The 18,829-nt window shown below is 62.6% G+C and overlaps 1 protein-coding gene across 4 annotated transcripts in view; it reads left to right on the top strand.

Annotated features, from left to right (window-relative positions):
- The window catches only part of Runx3 (RUNX family transcription factor 3), a 53,185-nt gene extending 38,546 nt beyond the window's left edge, over nucleotides 1-14,639 (top strand). For 2 of the 4 annotated variants that reach the window (XM_047526126.1, XM_047526134.1), the window contains 3 exons: nucleotides 3,278-3,358; nucleotides 8,723-8,881; nucleotides 12,341-14,639. In XM_047526126.1, the coding sequence (XP_047382082.1) occupies nucleotides 3,278-3,358; nucleotides 8,723-8,881; nucleotides 12,341-12,861 (761 nt within the window). In that variant the 3' untranslated portion in view covers nucleotides 12,862-14,639. The remainder of the gene's footprint in view (nucleotides 1-3,277; nucleotides 3,359-8,722; nucleotides 8,882-12,340) is intronic. The other 2 variants (XM_047526143.1, XM_047526153.1) reach the window with 2 other exon arrangements.
- Nucleotides 14,640-18,829: the final 4,190 nt, after the last annotated feature.

An 18,829-nucleotide genomic window follows, 5' to 3' on the forward strand; every position in this document is an offset into this window, starting at 1 on the left:
AATCTCAGCGTCTGACTTTCTCAAGTCGCAGAGCCCAGGCACTGGGGCCGGGACCCCCCCACGAGACTGGGAATGAAAATCTGATTCTGCAGATAGGCATTGAGCATGCGCCGTGGCAGGAGTCCTGACCCACCAGAGGTTACGTTGGATCCCTTCTGCCTGCTGAAGGCGGGAGTTTGCAGTTTGCAGGTGGGCAAACCTGGTGGGGAGGCCACGGGTGGGTCTGTGTCTGCTGAATAAAGGAGTGAAATGGCCACCTGGCTGCTCCTGAGCCCTGCTCCACTGCCACACCTCAGGCGCGCTCAGCCTGCGGTGCGGAGAGCTGGGGCCGTCCCTCTCCTTCTAAGTGTGACCCTTTGCCACTTAGAAAACCCCTTTGTGCTTATTGCAGGGGATCCTTGTGACAGCTGAGCTGAAGGTCAGCTCGTTCAGGGAGGACCAGATCCAGCCCAGGGGAGGTGGGGTGCCAGGTAGGGTGTGTGCGGGGCTGGGACGGGGGCAAGTTTAGGGCCTCTCCCCAGTGCCAGAGGCTTGGGAGGGGCATGTAGCCAGGGCAGGTCAGGGAGGGGAGGTGGGCCTGGCCCTGAGCCGGGGGAACCCAACTCGCCACGCATCGGGTGCCGCTGGGATCAGACGTGGGCAGGTCCATGCTCCTGGCTTTGGGCTTAATGACCTCCCCGCTGCCAGTCACATCTCCATTTTGGCTTGATTTTGTCATCTGTGAACTGGGCCAGTGAGTCCAGGAGTCTCAAGGTAGTGGTCACTGGGAAAACCTGTGTGGTCCATAGACCACCATGATGTAGAGAGCAGATTCTAAGCAAGCCAGCTGGTTAGTGGAACCTGGAGCTAGTTCCAGGCCTCAGTTTTCTTGTCTGAAAAAATGGTGTTCTTGTGGGAAGACAATGGGTTGATCTGCAAAAGCACTTACAGGGCAATTGACAGGTGTTCATTTGCCTTAGCCAGGGCTTTTGTCTGCTGTGCAGCCTAAGGCAAGTCATTGATGTCTCTGAGCCTCCACCCATGAAGTGGGATGATTCCCCTCTCTGCAGGCCTAGAGATCAGTGGCAACATGTGGACAACAAATGACTTTGTCAGAGGATCCGCATGAGTCACCCGGTGCCTGGCCTTCCTGGTGCCCTCCCCCACTGACTCCCTCCTCCCAGGAGCCTCAGGGTGGCTGCCAGGAACCAGGCTCTGCTCAGAGGAGCCGCAGCAGCCTCCACGAAAGGTGGCCACAGTCCTGCTGAAGTCTCCAGGGGCAGAATCGGGGGCACGGGAGCCACTGCTGGGTTCCGTGTGTGTGCATGCGCGTGCGCGCACGTGCACACTGCACTTAGGGACAATCCGAAAAAAAAGGGAGCACCCCATTCTGGGATCTCAGCTCGGCAGAAGTGCCAGAGGCCTGGCATCCCTCAGATCCCAGGTTGGCCTGCCCTGCCAGCCCTGCCCCTCTCCTCTGCCGAGGCCCACTCTGATGAGCAGGGAGGCTGGGCTCTGCCCTGGGGACCCCCGAGTTGAATCCCCCGCCTGCATTCCTCTCCTGAGGTCCCCCAGGCCTGAGATGGCCCCTTGCGGGGGAAGTAGCCCAGAGGACAGAGCAGCCGAAGTTGAAGGGAGACAAAGGACTGCTAAGAAGCTGGTTGAGAGGCCAGGATTGCTGTGTGACCTGGGGCAAATGGTGTCCCTTTCTGGGCCAGGGCAGGGACCAGATTGACAGTTTTAAAGTGACTTGTTCAAACAAAATCTTAGCAGAAGTTTATTTATGAAACAGCAGGAAGGGGGAGGGGCAAGCCCTCCAGGTCCCCGTCCTCGAGACCTGCTTGCCCTGTCCCTGGCTGCAGTTTCCCCATCTAGAAGAGGGAAGAGGCCAACTCCAAAGTCACTGGCCACTGTGGCTCTGGGTGCCAGGCTCCCTGGATGTCCTTCACCACAGCCAGGGCCGGGGTCCAGGGAGGCCGAGGCAGCTCCCACGGTGAGCCTTAGGGTGCCTGGGGCTCCCGCCGAGGGCTCCAGGTGTGGGCTGCTCGGCCTTGGCCCCTGCGCGCCTGACCCAGGGTGGTGTTCACGTTTGCTCTGGGGAGTCGTGGGTTCCTTGAGCTTCCAGCACTTGGCCCACAGGAAGTGCCCACAGCCCTTGGGGTGTCGCCAGCCTGCTGCGCTCCGGGGTCTCTGCAGCCCTGAGCCCCTGTGGGGCGGGCGGTGGGAGCAGGCTGGCCCCGCGAGCCGCGGAGCAGGAGTCTGCAGATCCCCGAGGCCCGCCGTGGGTTCTGTGGCTGGGTCGTTCCCCTCTGGTGCCCGGCAGAGCGTGCCCAACCTGCAGCCAGGTGGCCAGCTGGGTCTGAGGCTGGCTTGGTGGCCTCCTGCCTGTGTGGCCTCGGTTTCTGAGACTCTCAGTGCAGGAGTTCCTCAGAGTCGCTTGGGGGCTGGTTACAACACAGGTTGCCGAGCTGGATCCAGGACAGGGGCGGGAGGCCATGCTGTGCCTGCCTGTGTGGGCGCGGTGACCGCAGTTTGGAAGGGCCAACCCCTAGCAAGGGCTGGCACTGGAAGGGTGGGACCCGAGTTCCTGATCCTCCCTGGAGCAGTGTGTTGGGGGTGCTTTGGCATCTCCCCCACGGAGATACCCCAAGTTGTACATGGAAGGATCCCAACCAACATTTTCCCGGGCATCCATCCATACCATCCCTGTCGTGTCAGACGCCACACCATGTGCTAGGGACACCACTGGGAACCCAGGCTGATGGATTCCCACCATCCTGGGACTTGTACTCCAGAGGGGAGAGGTGGAAGCGAGTCTGGCTGTTGCCATGGCACCTAATTTTCACCTGCTTCCTCCCTCACTCTGGGCTCCTCCCAGGCACACTCCTGCCTCAGGGCCTTTGCACTGCTCCTGCGGGGAACACTCTTCCCTAGACACCCCCAGAGTAGTGCGCGGCTCACACTTTCCCACCTTGAAAGCTCTGCTCAACCTTGTCAGCGATGGCCCCGTCTTACATGCCATGCACACAGCCGTCCTCGCCCGTCCCCAAATCCTGCGCAGCCTTAATGTTACCTCAGGTGTTTATCACCCTCCAGCGTGCCACTCAGCTCACGGATTCACTTTCTTTCTTCCCGTGCCGCCCGCTAGCCGATGCTGGCTGTGCAGTGGGGCTTCTTTTTCCCCTTCTGCCGGGCCCGGGCGCCGACCCTGGGGTGCAGCCATGAGCACTTCAGGTGCTCAGTCAATATTTGATGAATAAATGAACTAAAAACAAGTAAATAGTTAATTTAATTTCAGGTAACGAGAGATCCCGTGAGGAAAAGCAAAGCCAGGAGAAGGGCCGGAGCGTGCGGAGGGGGGGCCGGGGGTCCTCGAGAGGTGAGACTTGGCAGGCCCGAGGGAGGCGAGCCAGGGGCCGCGTGGCTGCGGGGGCCTGGCGGGGCAGGAGGAGTGACGCAGCCCGCAGCCCGGCCTTGGCGGAGGCTCGGTGGCCAGTCTCATCCCGGACTCTGGGTGCAGGGCCGGGGGTGGCAGGCCTGGGCTGGGAGGGGAGACCACCAGGAGCCAAGGCCACCAAAGCCCAGGAGCGTCCTGCAGCTGGGGGCAGGCCTAGGGGAGCCAGGGAGCCGGCCTGCAGGAGGGAAGGGGTTAACCTCAGACCTCCCGGGTTCCCCTAATCAAGCCCAGGCCGCTGGAAGCCCCACTGCAGCCCTGGGAGGGAGCCGCCGCCTCCCTGCCCGCTGGCCCCCCGCCAGCCCGCTTCCCTGCCCAGCGCTCGGCTTTCATCTGCTCACAGGGGGCCAATTCACGGCAGACCACCCCGGCCAGCACCCGCCCGCGAGTCCGCACGGCCGCCCGGTCCGGTGTAAATCTCCTGACAGGCCGCAGAGCAGGCCGGCCGCCACCCCGCCCCGCGGCCCGGCAGACAGTGGCTGCTGTGTCCGGGTCGCAGCCGCAGAGGCTGCCGAGTGGCTTCGGGTGGGCCGTGGGCCTGGCAGCTGGGGCTGGGCCGTCCGTCTTCAGCGATGACACGGTTCCCTGCCCCGCTGCCCTCCCACCTGGCTGAGGCCGGACACCACGGGCCTCTGGCCAGCCAAGGATGTGGCCCAGTGACCCCGCTCTCCTTTGGGGTCTCGGGAGGCCAACACCTCTGTTCCCGCCCAGCTCCGGGGCACGTGCTGGTGGTTCCAGGTTTGAGTGTCACTGTGTGGCACTAACCTGGTGCCTCCACTCTCCCGTCTGTGAGAGGAGGGCGATGGTGGTCGCCTCTCAGGGACGAGGCTGGGGAGGAGTTGTGTGTGACCAGTGGACACTGCCTGACTCGTTGGAAGACCCGCTGGGTTGTGGCTCCTGGCACGGGTGTGGGCTGTGTGGAGGCCCGGCCTGGCCTCCACGGCCTTTTGGTTGCCCTGGAAGCACCAGGCACCGGCAGGGAGGGGACCCCATGCTGGCCTGACCAGTGGTGTTGATCGAGGCCCTGGGACAGTGGCCAGGGAGCCCCCACCTCCTCCCCCCACTTGATCCTGTCACATACCCAGAAGGCTGGCCACCCACTGTCATATAGCTGCAGCTAGAGGAGCCGCTGGCCTCGGAATGGGTGACCTTGTCAGAACGGGGACCACAGAGGCCTCCCTTGAGGACCAGCCCATCCTCACTCTCGGGGCTCAGCTTGTGTGACCCCACTTTACAAACGAGCCGGCTGAGCCCGGAGTGGGACAGTGTCTTGCCCAGGACCTCTGCCACGTGTGCCGTGCCTCCCGCAGACCTGGGCCCACCAGGCCCATGGGAGGCTCCTGGCACGACTCCAGGCCACCAGGGGAAGCCCAGCTCTGGAGAGGATGGGCACCCACACCAGGCCCGTGGGCCGGGGGGCTGCTCCCCGGCTCGCCCTGTCTTCCCCGGTTCTCTGCTTTAAAAAGCTGTGATCCCAACTCAGGCTCATCCACAGCCTGGGGGTTGGGCCTTGCAAGGTGGGAACCGAGGCCTCGGGGACAGGGACTTGGTGGGCCAGCACAGGCGAATGGAGACCTGGGCTCTCGTCCTGAGCTACAGAGCGGGACAGAGCCCCGCTGGAGTCCACCGAGGGACCCTTGCCCTCCCCTGCCCAGGCCCATCCTTCCCGCTCTGCAGACGCCCCCTGCCTGGGGCCTGGGTGGCCCCACACCCACTGTCACGCCCCTGAGTTTTAAATCTGGGCAGTTTTAAGTCTGAGAGGCAGGCTCCGGGGAGGTCAGGTGACCAGGCACCTTCCCTGTGCCCTTGAGCCCAGGACTAGTGTCACTGCGCCTCAGCCTCAGCTTCTCTCTCAGCCATAAAAGCCGGACTGCGCTCCTGGCCTGTGCGGGAGGCGCTGGGGGCGTGGCTGCCGTCGTCGGGGTCCCCACTCCTCCAGCTCCACGGGTAGGGCAGCCAGGGGCTCAGAGGCGGGAGAAGGGGCTTCCTGGAGGAGAGGCTCCTGGTCTGGCCCCCGCGGACAGGAGGCCTTGCCGGTGGAGGCTGCTCTGAGCTGAGGCTCTGGCGTGGGGCTGGAGAATATTCTAGAGACTGGCACCGCAGCAGCAGGAGGGGGGCCCTGGGCAGCCCCACCTTCCTTCCTCTCACCGCCCGAGGGCAGTCTGACCAGAGGCTGCCTCTTGCCACCTTAGGTCAGGGATTTCCAGAGGGAGGCCTGGCCAGCAGGCGGTGCAGAGGGAACTGAGGCACCAGCACAGAGGGCGGGGCCCAGGTGACCCCTGCGACCGGCACCCCGCCCCGCCCCGTCTGTGGGGGCGGAATGAAAGGGGCCTTTCTGCGGCCCATCTCTCCGCGGGCACAGGCACTTCCGTTCCCTGGGCTCCAGTGTGAGGGCCCCGGCCCCATGGCTCCAGACTCTCTGGCGCCCTGGCCACGTGAGGCCGCCCGGCTCCCCTGTGCCCCTCCCCGGCAGTGCGCACGGCCACCGCCACCGGGAAGCAGGTCCGAAAGCTGCAGAAACCCTCTCCTCCGGGAGGCCTGCCTTGCCCGGAGGCAGAACAGCCATGGAGCAGCCCCGCTGCGGGGCCAGGTCGCCCGAGTCCCAGCTGGGCCCGGCCACTGGGTACTGGTCTTGCTCTGAAGCCTCGGTGACCCCATCCGAATGCTGGCAGCAAAAGGGAAAGCGTCAGAGAAGGCGCGAGACGCAGAGTCGGGACCGTGCGGGTCCTGCTTCCTGGCTCTGCGATCCAGACACCCGGGCAGCATCTGGCCTGAGCCTGTGGTCTCAGTCGCGCCCCCTCGTACACCAGCCAGGGTGAATGACAGTCGTGATGGCACTGACTCGGGGAGTGGCGAGGGTCCAAGACCTTTAGGCAGCACCTCCACCCCGGAGGGCAGCGTGGTGAGGACCCTGCAGCCTGGGACGGGCAGGTGACTTGAGCGACACCCCAGGCTGCAGGCGGCCAGGGCCTGGCCTCAGACCAGAGCTGGCTGTGAACCCTGCCCTCCTTCTGTGGCCACAGGGGTACCTGTAAACACGCTTGGAACATGGTGTGACTCAGGAAAGGGGGACTTATTCCCCAGTGACGATAGTGACAAGGTCTGAGGTTTTGCAGCAGCTTTCGAGTGGCCTCATTGGCTCACTTGAAGCTTGTGGTTCACTGCGACACCCAGATCCTTCGCACCCAAGCTGTCAGGCCAGTCTGTGGTCTCCACCTCCATCCGGCAGGCTTCCTGCCTGTTGAGATTAAATTCATTTGTCCCCCGCTCATCCGTGTCTCCCTGCCATTTCCAGTGACCTCAGCAGCCAGCATCTTCTTGGAGCCCTGTCAGGGCTTTGGCTGACCACGGCCACCGGACAGGTGCCTTCCGTGGCTGCTCTCCGCCGCCCCACTCCCCGCCCATCCCTCTTGCCCCGTTGCCATGCCTGGCCCAGCACCTGCCCGGCATCTGAGTTCGCAGCCCCAGCCAAACCCCAGCTGTGCTCTCTCCTCGGTTGGGCAGAGGGGACAGCTGGTGAGAGGGTCTGGCCAGGGCCAGATGGTCACATTCCTGCCACAGCAGTGTCCCGTGGTTTCTGGAAAGGGGTCTTGTCAGAGGACACGGGGCTCCCTGGTTCTCAGTGGCCAGCTGAGGCCCCAGGCTCCCTGCTCCGCTGCCCAGGGCTTGCAGATGCCCCTTGGTACTTGGGGCCAGGATGCGTAGGGAGCTCAGGTGTCTTCAGGGACCAGAGCCCTTTGTGTCCCTGTCTTGAAAATCAGAAATCAGGCCTCTCCTGAGACTCCGGCTCTGCTCCTCCATTCCCGGCAGGACTGGGGGTCACTTCCCACTCCTGGTCCCCAGAACGCACGGCCAGCCTCAGCAAGGACATCAGGGAGTTCTGTCTTACCTCCCACCTTCTTCCCTCCTGTCAACCTAAAAACTTCCACATGTCACTCCAGACCCCAGGCCTCGGGCAGACTTTTCCCTCCCCATCCACCTTCCTGAAGGGCCTGGGTCCAGCAGAGCCTGCCCCCTTCTTGCTCTGTGACCTCTGGCAAACCTGCATGCCTCTCTGATCCACAGAACTCTGGTTTTAAGGGAGGGCCTGGCCACCTCCATCAAGGAGGTGAAGGGCCCTCCAGCAGAGGTGACACAGAGCGAGGGACAGCCATCGGCACAGCAGTCTCACACCCGTGTTGAGCAACCCAGGGCGGGCCCTGGGGAGTCTGGCTGGTCCCTCCCCATTTCACAGACAAGCAAACTGAGCTTGACCTCCAAGGCACGCCGCTCAGAGTGACGGGCAGCATGAGATGGCCGGGCTGACACCATTCTAGAAAGTTCCGGGAGAGTCTTCCTATTTTCCATGCACATAAAACAAAAGAAAAGGCTGGGCAGAAAGCCTTCCACAGTGGGCGCGTCTCGGGGGCCGGCTGGTCAAAAGCCTCATCTGTGGTGCTTTGGTTTTGGGAAGTTGATTTGTTGCTTGTGAAACGTTACGTGAGTGGTTGGGAGTGGGTGTCACGGGGAGCCCGCCAGCGTGACGTCCGTCAGAGAGCGCCCTCTGGGTCATCGGCAGGCTGCAGGAGGGCAGGGGCATGGCCACCTTGACCCCGCCAGCACTTCCTTGTGGTCCACCACAGAGGGCACCAGAGGGCCAGCAGCTTTCTCTAAGTGCGACGCCCCAAGCCAGGTGCGCTGGACCCCAGCTTCCCGGCGGGGTGGAAGTCCAGCTCCTCACTCGGGTGCGCAGCCTCTGCCCAGCATCCTGGTGGGTTGCCCTTCTGTCCCAGGCTGAAGGGACGAGGCGGGTGGGGGCCCTGTGTGGCCTGGGGCTGGAGCGGCCGGCAGCCCCTCCTGGGCCTCTTGAGCTGGCAGACGAGGGAGGTGGCCTGGGGATCCTGGGAGCACTGCCGACTCCCCTCCTGCCGCCCGGCTTGAGCCCCTGCCGTGCTGTCACCTCAGTGTCCCCTTCTGCCTAACAGTGTGTTGTGGAGCATCAGGTCACAGGCTTTGACGTGAACCTTGAGCTTGGATCTTGGGTTCACAACCTGACCGTGCGACGCCGTCTGGGCCCACTCGGCTGAAGAATGACGGCCCCAACTGTGCATTTAGCGTGAGGCGGTGGCGGCCCCGGGTGGCAGGGAACCACCAAGCCACCTCAGAATGTCTTCCGAGAACCTCAGAGGAGGCTGGTGGCGACCTCAGGGTTCTCCCTGCAGAAACCTGAGGTCAGGACTCGGGAGGAACTTGCCAGCAGCGTCCCTGGGCCTCGGGAACCGTGGCTGACGGGCTTCTGGTGCTCCCCAGGGCACCGGCAGAAGATAGAAGACCAGACCAAGGTGTTCCCCGACCGTTTCGGGGACCTGGAGCGGCTGCGCATGCGGGTGGCGCCCAGCACGCCCAGCCCCCGCGGCTCCCTCAGCACCACGAGCCACTTCAGCAGCCAAGGCCAGACCCCCATCCAAGGTAGGAACCCCACGCCAGGGTCCCCGCTGAGGAGCACGGGCTACTCTTGGCCTGTGGAGGTGCAGCTGGCTCCTGGGTGCCCCGGCGACCGGCCTGCCGTCACTCAGCTCACCCTCCGACGCCCCAGATCCGCCTGAGCAGACTCAGCCCAGGAGCGGGGCGAAGGGTTAATCCCAGAGGGCCAGTGTGAAACTGGGTGACATGTCCCCCGGGCTCAGAGCACCCCTCCCCAGCCTCAGCCTTCTCACCTGAAGGTCGGGGCGGCGGTTCCCTGCTCGGGGCTGGGGTACTGGAGGCCACCAGGACACAGCTGCACTCAGACGGACTGTGACATGAGTGACCAGCCCCGAGGGACACACAATAGTGTCTGGGAAAGGTCTCCCGCCTGCCCAGAGGCTCCTCCCAAACGGGGCACTGAGGACTGGGGCTTTGTCCCCACTGCCTAGAAGGGGACAGCAGGCAAGTTGCAGCTGGACTGCAGGTAGGTCTTCCAAAGGCCACTGGACTTGCACCTGTCCCGTCCTCTGGTGCTCAGCAGTGAGTCGGCACAGGGGCCGTTGCCCACTGGCCACCATGGCACGCTGCCCCTTCTCTGAGCCCACTTGGCAGATGGGTGACTTGAGGCTGAAGAGGTTAAGGGGCCAGGCCTAGTCTGCACGGCACCGGCCCCAGGAGGGTCTGCTGCGGAGGCCCAAGACGGGCCGGAGCGGGACGGGGACTGGCTCCCTGCCACTTCCTCCTCCTGCTGAGGGAGGCCTGGCCAGCCCTTGCCGTGGCTCCAGGCCTGGCGTGGCAGCAGGGGACAGGGCGTGGCCCTCCTGGTGAAGACAGGGTGCCTCCCCTGTCTCCTGGTGAAGACAGTGGTGCCCACCCCACGCAGCTTCCAGCCCCTGAGCCCAGGGGCTCCAGAGTGTGAGACGCTCAGCGCTTGAGCCCCGGGAGCGTCCAGCAAGGTTCCGGCACACCGTGCCCAGTAGCCACCCTGCTCCCGTCTCCAGGAGCCGGCGCCTTCCACGTTACAGCCCACCTTTCCCTGCCTCGGGCGGAGCCACTGGCGAGTGGGGGCCCGCACCTGCCCCGCCACCGCCGGGTGGGCGCGCTCTGGGGATCGGTGCCCGTGGGTCCCCGCCCTCCTCCATGCAGCCCCTGCCTCTGCTCGGGGTGTGGGGAGATCAGCCACCATGCAGGGCAAGAGGCCCACCCTGAGCTTCTCCTGCCACATCCCAAAATAGGGTCCGGCCCCTCATTAGCCACCCACATCATGGGCGGCAGGAAGTCCTGCTCCTCTGGCTTGTCCCCTCTGGGACCAGTGCAGGGGCAGGAACTTTGCAGTCAGGTTGCCCTGTAGGAGCCCAGCTCTGCCTCTCATCGGCTCTGTGATCTTAAGCAAGTCACCTAGCCTCGCTGAGCCTCAGTTTTCTTATCTGTAAGTGGGAAGAAGGAGCCCCCTGCCATCGAGGGGTGCTGGCAGCCAGGCAAGAGGACTCTCACAGGCCTCCCTTGGGTGGGTCCAGCCTCCACCTTCAGCCTCCATCCTGGGGATGCCCTCAGGACACCCCACCACTTCCCTTGGTGCCTGTTAATAGCTTTGACCCCTGGCTTTGGTCGCTGGCAGGCAGTGCTGAGCCCCGGCCCCCCAGCCACAGCGCCACAATGGGGGCTTCTCACCGCTCAAAGGACCCTTTCAGCCTCCACACAGCAGCTGGGGCAATTTGGAGAAGAAAATAAACATTTCCTCCCGCTGTCGGGATTGGCTGCTCACAGTGGCCGGCCAGCTCGGGTTTCCCGGGGCTGTGAGGCTGGGGGTGGCCTGGAGACTCGGGGAAGCCGCTGGGGGGTCCGAGGCATGCGCGGGGCAGGACCTCCCCACCCCTCGAGGAGGCAGGAGTGGACAGTGGCCGGTCCGGGAGGCCCAGCTCGTCCTGCGCATGCGGACTCCTGCCACACTGCACTTGAGGGCCCCGTGTTCCCAGAGCCCCAGACCTGCCGTCCCTCAGGGGCTCCTGCTTGGTCCTTTCCCCTGAGGATGGGAGCCACCTCCACGCTGCTCTGCAAGGAGGTGCCACCTCACGCTTGTCTGTCGTGGAGGGCCTGCTCCCCTGGGGTCCTGGGTGCAGGCTGCCACCAGGCACCTCTGACCTCGAAGGCTCCAAGGCAGACTGACCAGCCAGTCACCACTAAGGAGGGTGCCGGACATTCCAGAAGGTTCCAGCTGCCCAGAGACACTGCTAAGGGATGTGAACCCCAGCTGCCTTGAGCAGACCCCAGAGCCCCAGAAGGGACAAGTCTCACCCCAGGAAGTGGGAGGCCTGAGCGCTCTGTCCCCAGTCAGGCGGTCCTGGTCAGCAGTGCCCACCCCAGCTGGCAGCATCCCTGCTGCGCCAGGGGACAGAGCTCCGTTCCCTGGGTCCTCTCCTGGCTCCTTGCCTTGGTGGGTGGGACAGGGCCTGGTGCCAAACAGACTTGGCTTCTGGGCCACTCCCAGGCTCCTCCACCTCTGCCCCTGCAGGGGTCAGAGAGGGTCCTGAAAGGCCAGTTCCCCTGGGTGCCCAGAGCAAGAGGTGTCACAGCAGAGGCAGAGTGCAAAGCCTCATAGGAACTACTCTGTGCCCAGCTCCATTCTAAGGACTCACTGAAACCTCACAGACTGCTGTGGTCCCCAAGAAACTGGTACAGAGAGGTCAAGTGACTTGCCCAAGGACACACAGCAATAGGCGTCCAGCTCTAGAGGCCACACGATTACCCTCAGCTCTGCTGCCTTGATCCTGAGATGGCTGCCTATCGGGCATATGTTGGGGCTCAGCACCAGAAGCCCTGGGGTTTTATGCCAGGTCCAGTGTCCTGTGTGATTCTTAGCGCCTCACCCTCTCTGGACCTCCATTTTTCCACCAGTGTGGTTAGATTCAGTCCCAAAGTCCATTTGAATGCTGAGGTTCCACAGCCTGTGACCACAGAAGAAGGGGTAGAGGCCGGGACACCCTTGTCTTCCAGCCACTGAGGAGCCACGCTCCAGCTGGACCCTGACCAGGGGGGCCCCAACGCCCCTCTAGCTGGCCTCTCCTGTGCTGCTGAGGCAGGTGTGGGGAGCTCCTGGTCAGCTCCAGCCTTCGGGAGTCGGGCACAGGAGAGGGCGGGAAGGGGCTTGAGCGCTGCCACGCGCGGCAGAGAGCAGAGGCTCCTGCGCCTGCCCGGAGGACCGCGTCTCCGCCTCCGTTTCCTATCTTGGAAGCGGGTCCTGCGCCCGATCTCAGCCCAGCCCAGGCCCTTTTCCCCTGCAGTCTTGCCAGCTCTCGCCAGTGATTCGCGTCCCCAGTGGCCACCAGCAGGCCTGCCGCCTGGGGGCTGTGCGGGGCTGACCGCAGAGGGACGCCAAGGCCCCATCCTGCTGCCCCTGCGCTTCCAGGTGGGCCGGGAGCCCGAGCCCCGCCGCGCGCCTCTGACCCTGGCCTCTGTCCGCAGGCACCTCGGAGCTGACGCCCTTCTCCGACCCGCGCCAGTTCGACCGCTCCTTCCCGGCGCTGCCGCCGCTCTCGGAGAGCCGCTTCCCCGACCCCAGGATGCACTACCCGGGGGCCATGTCGGCCGCCTTCTCCTACAGCGCCGCGCCCTCGGGCGGCAGCCTGGGCGGCCTCAGCGTGGCGGGCATGCCGGCCGCCGGCCGCTTCCACCACACCTACCTCCCGCCGCCCTACCCCGGCGCGCCGCAGAGCCAGAGCGGCCCCTTCCCCGCCAACCCCGCGCCCTACCACCTCTACTACGGCGGCGCCTCGGGCTCCTACCAGTTCTCCATGGTGGCGGGCGAGCGCTCGCCCTCGCGCATGCTGGCCTCCTGCCCCGGCGGCGCGGCGCCCGCCGGCAACCTCATGAACCCCAGCCTGGGCGGCCCGGGCGACGTGGAGGCCGACGGCAGCCACAGCAACTCGCCCACCGCCCTCAGCACGCCGGGCCGCATGGACGAGGCCGTGTGGCGGCCCTACTGAGCCGGCCACCGAGGGCAGGCCCGGAAGACGGCCCGGCGCCCGCGCCCCGTCCGGTCTCGGGACTCCCTCGCTGCAGGGCTGGGGCCGGACCTCGCCGGCAGAGAGGGCAGGGCGCACCTGGCCAGCGCCCCCGCCCTGCCGCCGCGCCCAGCCCAGAAGTCCCCGGGGTCCGCGAGTCTGGCCCTGGCCGCAGGTCCCGTCACAGGGAAGCCCTATGGACTGGCCCGGGGCACTTCCCAGCCCCAGGCTCCCTCCCTCCGTCCTCTAGGTGTTTGGTTTCCTAACCTCCAGAGAACTCAGGGCCCCGCTAGGTCCTGGCAGCAAGCACTGGGGCAAGGGGTGGTAGGGTCGCCCCTGTCCCTGGGCCACTGGTCGGCCCAGCCACGCCCCCTCCAGCCTGCTGGCACTGCAGGAGTGAACAGCCTGAACAAAAACCAGTTTTTAAACCCGATTTTAGAAAACGCTTTAGTGAACATTTTCAAACAGAAGGGCTCTTACAGATAAAGCTCTGCCGGGAAAGGCACCCCATGCGCTCCGCTGCCTTAGGACTGGGGCTGTTGGGATCCTGCCACCTCCAGACGCCCTGTTCCTACAGCAGCACCTCCCCTAAGGGTCCCTGCGAGGGACTGGGTGAGGCTCCGCAGGTGCCCGAACCTCACATCTGTGCTGGGGGCGGTGGGGGCCCTGGGGGTGGGGGCAGATGCACTGCACTGGCTGTGGAGGACACCCTGTGCCCGGAGGTCACCCCCGGAATCTGCAGACAGAAGAGCAGGCCTTGCCCGGGGCTCAGGCTGCAGGGGTCCTCACTCCTGAGTTCCTTAGTTCTAGAAAGAACCAAGGGATGGGAAGCTTACAAGGGCAGGCGAGCAGATGATGGTTCGTGACTGCTTAGGCCGCATCCTCTGTGGATGTGAAAATTCCCCTACCATGCTCCTCTTGAAGGTCTCTGTCATAGGACTTAGCCTGCCGTGTCGCCTCCAACTGTAACAACAGCCAGGTACATACTCTGACAGGTTAGGAAGTTCTTCTGGTGATCCTACTCAGATCCGTCCTGCTGCAGTTTCTCTTGTCCTGCCCTCACTGGAATGAAAGCATTCTCGGTCTCTTCCAAATAGTGGCTGGGGGTGTCCTACAAACTCCCTGCCTCTGGGGGGACTCTCTACCCCTTCTCAGGAAGCAGCTAAAAGTCCACTGCCCTACCTGCTTCACTCCCATTCTGTGGTCCTAAACTGGCCCAGGTCAGTGGGGGAGGCGCCTCTGGTTCCCAGTGCCCAGCACTTTGTAGCCCCACCCCTTCCTGATGCCCGAGCCCCCACTGGGGCAGGGACAGGAAATAAATTGATCTACCCCACCCCTGACGAGCAGCCCTGGCAGCCAAGTGGAGCCTGTTGTCGGGCCCGTGGTGGGCCGGGCTGGCAGAGATGGGTCCTTATTTGCAAGGCTGCTTTATAGTTGTGTCAGGCGAACACACTGACGAAAGCACAAGGAGGGGAAGGGGTCGGGCGAGGTTACTGTAAGCGCGTGGGCAGCGGCTGCAGATCCTTTGTGACATATTGTCACGCTGAGGCCTTGGTGTCTGCCGTGCTCACATCTCACGTAAAACCGCCCCAGAACTGGCGGGGGTGGGGGGAGAGAAGCTGCTTTGCACTATCGTTTGCTTGGTGTGTTTGTTTTTCATGCACAACTTGCTTGTACAGTAAACTGTCCGTCTTCTGTACTATTTAACTGTAAAATGGAATTTTGATTTGTTACAATAATATAACAGACCTGTCAAAGCTCCGGTGCCAGGCTCCTAGGCCGCGGGCGTGGCGGGGCGGTGGGGGCCTCCTGCCGGGAGGAAGCAGACCTGGTGCCTGTGCCTCCGTCCACCCAGCTCCATTGGGCGTGGCCCAGGGGCAGCTGCCAGCCCTCCTGGTGTGGCCGGGACCACAGAAGAACCTCAGACAGGCCTTCAAGGTGTCACCCCTCCTCCCCTCAGCGGCCTGTGTTCCTCTGGTCGAGGCCACTGCACGTGTTCCCAGATTGCTCCCCAGATGCACATTTGGGGAGGGGGCACCCAGCACCTTGGGCAGAGTCCCCTCTGGGATTTGTGGTCGGTTGACAGCAATCAGGACGGCAGGGCAGCTGACTCTTTTGCACCCCAGCTTTGTAGAAGAGGGGCCTGAGGTTCCCTGAGGGGGTGCTAAGGGGTCACAGCCCCCTGGAGTTATTCGGGGCTGAGGTTGGAGGATGGGGCAGGCGCACTACAGTGTAGGGACCCAGCTTCACCAACGCCCACCGACCCAGCCAGCAAGGAGGCCGAGCCCCCAGAGCCCAACGCCAGCCCTGCGGGCCTGCTGGGGTGCATACAGGGACTGCCATACAACGCCTGGCGTCTGACTGACGCCCACTCGAACCCTAATCCCAAACCTCCCCTGGTCAGTGGGCTGTCTACCTGAAACCCAGCACCTGCCAGCAAGTTCCCATTGCCCAGCCCAAACCCTTGGCCACCTGCTGCCCCCGCCCCAGCACTGCCTGGGCCCCAGGGACCGGCAGGCCCTCTGAGCAGGGTCCTGGACACCCGCGTGTTTCTCCACGTGTCCCAGCCGTCTCTCCCGGGTCAGAGGAGCAGCCGATCCTTCAGCAGTGTCTACCTGGCCCGCGCTGCTTCCATGGTGGGTTTTTTGGGGAAGGGGTCACTTTGTAGGGAGTGACGGCCCCTCCGGAAGCTGATGAGACAGGAGCTGTGAACTCCAGCGCCTCTGACTCGAATTCCACCACCTGTGTCCCACTTGCCAGGGGACAGCAGGCTCCGGGAGAAGTCCCCCGCTGCTGGTGGTCCCTGTAGGGGGAAGCGCGGCAGTAACCGCAGCAGCCCGCAGGGGGCGCCAGCGCAGGGCCGCAGGGGGCGCCCACAGTCACACCCCCACCTCTCCCCCGCCCAGGGAAGGGCGAGGGGCCCCCTCACTGCGGCCCGAGGATCCCCCCAGCCTGGAGAGTGACCCCTGAAGAGCCGGGAAACGTTTTGATTGGAGGAGGCCCCACACATCCAGCGAACCGCCAAGTGCCAGGTGTGTGGCAGAATCACAGGACCCTGAACCCCAAAGTCCCCGCCTCAGACCGGGCTTTACCTGGCTGGAGGGAAGGTGGACTTAGGAAGCCCCCTGGAGCCTGTGTGCCTCCCCCGAGCACCGGCAGCCAGCCCAGGGTGAAGAGGCCACCTCTTGCACCCCCTGGGGCCCCAGGATTCCACCTTAGAGGCCACAGGGGACCCTCTGATTTGGGCAGCCTGTGGCTGACCTGGCGAGGGACTGGGGGTGGAGCCGCAGGGGCCCCCGAGGGTCCCCGGCTGGGCCTGGCCCGTGCCTGCCCGCTGCCAGGGGAAGTGGCCCCACACAGGGCTCCGGCCGTGGGAACGGCTTTGGCTCTAATTCTAAGAAACGGACATCCCGGCAGGTTTGACGGCTCAGCGCCACGCAGCGCAGGGGGCAGAGGACCCCAGCCTGGACCCCTGCCCTGTCCCCAGCACGGCCCAGGGACCCCTCCAGCTCCGGTGGCGCGCACCTCGTGGGCTGGCTCATCCTGGGGTCGTAAATGAAATGAGCTGTGAGGCAGGAGAGGGGGAGGCCAAGACCGAGGCTGAGGACGAGAGCAAGAGCCCGGCGGGCCCAGAACGCCCTCCGCGCCCGCTGCAGCCGCGACCTGGACCCCGCACGCAGCTGTGTGGGCCCCGCGCGGCAGCCTGGGCCCCAAGCTGCCTATTTTCAGTTTGGAGGCTCGGAGCCTCTGCTTGCTTTCTACATTTCACATCCACCCCGAGAGCCTGCGGCAGCCTGGCCGGAGAAACCCGTCCTGCTGAGGGGCGCCAGTCTCCTGGAGCCGCCTCCCTCTGTGCCACCTTCCCTGCTGAAACCAGAGGGCTCTTTGCTGTCCTAACAGCAGCCGCTGTGGGGCCACACAGCCCCACTCTGCTCTGAGACACAGAATTCACTCATTCACCAAACCCCAGGTGCCAAATGCCAGGATGGACAAGTCACAGCTAAGGCAAGGGCAGGGCAAGCCTGGGAGGCTCCTCAGAAGAGGTGTCCTCCCCTAGATGAGGTGGAGGAGGTGAGTGGAAATGGCCAGGCAGCCGAGCAGCAGGGGGCCTTGTGCAGGAGCATCATGTGCACAGGCCTGTGTAGCAAACCGGGGCCCTGGGGAGGGTCTGTGGGCAAGGAGAAGTAGTGGCCTATGGGGAGGGGAAACCAGCAGGCACAGGGCACTGGGGAGCTGGCTGAGGAGTGCGTGTGGGCGGAAGTGGGGGTGCAGACTGTTCACAGGCTACTGCACAGGTCCAAGCACAGGAGCGTAAAGGCTGCAAACATGGGAGGAGCTAGTGGCCTCTTAGACCCTTAGCGTTCAAATCACAGAAAGGATGCCATGCCCCCAAACTCAGTGTAAATGTCCCCCACTCCCTCAGGGTTAGTGGTTTTGTAGGGAGCCCCTGGGGACAAGATTTCAGTCATCTTTGTTAATGCACAGCCACCCCTTGCCTGGCCTCCAACCTGCAGGTTCTTGGTGAAGCCTTCTGTCCTGCCTCGTGTCCTTAGGACAACCCCCTAGCCACACCCGAGGCCACACGCAGCCTCGCCTAGAGGGCTGGGGACTCACCATCTGGCCCTGCCACTCCCTCTGCTCTGGGGTTCGAGGAGATAAAGGTCATGAGAGGCACCCAAGTGCCCAAGTTTATGCCTTGCATTTGATTTTATAATGGACCCTAAAGTTATTCCAGAACTTTTTCGGTTCTTTCTCCCACACGCACAAACTTTTTTTTAATTGGAGCATTATAGTGCACATTCCGATGGGATTTGTGACATTTGCACACACACAATACCAAGTGTGATACAAAGTGTATCACTTGGCCTGTGTCGCTCCCAGCTCTTCCCCGCTCCCTCCCCTTTCCTTTGCCGATCTCCTTTTTTTTGTTTGTTTGTTTTTTTTGTTTTTTTGAGGGGTACCAGGCATTGAACTCAGGGGCATTTGACCACTGACCAGCTCTTTTTTGTATTTTATTCAGAGACAGGATCTCACTGAGTTGCTTAGGGCCTCAAAAAGTTGCTGAGGCTGGCCTTGAACTCCCGATCCTCCTGCCTCAGCCTCCCAGACTTCGGGGATTATAGGTGAGCACCACCACACCCGGCTCCTTTGGTTTTCATGAGACTCACCCCCTCTTTTCTTTTCCTTTTTCCTCTCTAGCTTTCACATATGAGAAAAAAAGTCATGTATTATTACATTTTAAATAACATTTTAAAAGGACACTAAAGCACATCATCATGAGAGAAAAAAAAGATCAATTCCTGAGAATAACACAAGAAAGATCGCTGCCCATCCCACCCTCCAAAGATAACCTCTGTCAACATGTTGGGTTTTTCCCCTGAATTTGGATGTTTATTGATCACAACTCTATACTTTTTAGGAATAAACATTTGCCTAGCCAGAATCACACTGTATGTAGCTTACCAATTAATATGGTTTAAAAATAAAGACAGGGGCTGGGGAGATAGCTCAGCTGGTAGAGTGCTTGCCTCGCAAGCACAAGGCCCTGAGTTCGATCCCCAGTACTGCAAAAAATAAATAAATAAATAAATAAAAATAAAGACAAAAATTATCTAGAATAAAATTCCTGGAAAGATAGGACTATAACCGTTTTCTGTTTTCATCTTCACATTTTTCTGTCCTTACCAAGTTTTTTGCAGGAGGACTTTGTATGGAGTGTAGTGTATGTAACTCCCAGACTGAGTAAGTATCCCATGAAAGCAGAGGGAACCAAGATGTGTCAGCAACCAAAACGTCACCTCTTCCTGGGAGCCTTCCCTGATGCCCCCCGGTGGATTCGATGTCTTCCCTTTAGCATTGGAATGATACTATTTGCTAATACTTAATGCACGTAGGCAGTATTCTAAAATTTTCACCATTTTCAACTCAGCTTACTCATCCCCATTTTACA

This window comes from Sciurus carolinensis, chromosome 1 (assembly GCF_902686445.1).
Source record: "Sciurus carolinensis chromosome 1, mSciCar1.2, whole genome shotgun sequence".
Lineage (NCBI taxonomy): Eukaryota > Metazoa > Chordata > Mammalia > Rodentia > Sciuridae > Sciurus > Sciurus carolinensis.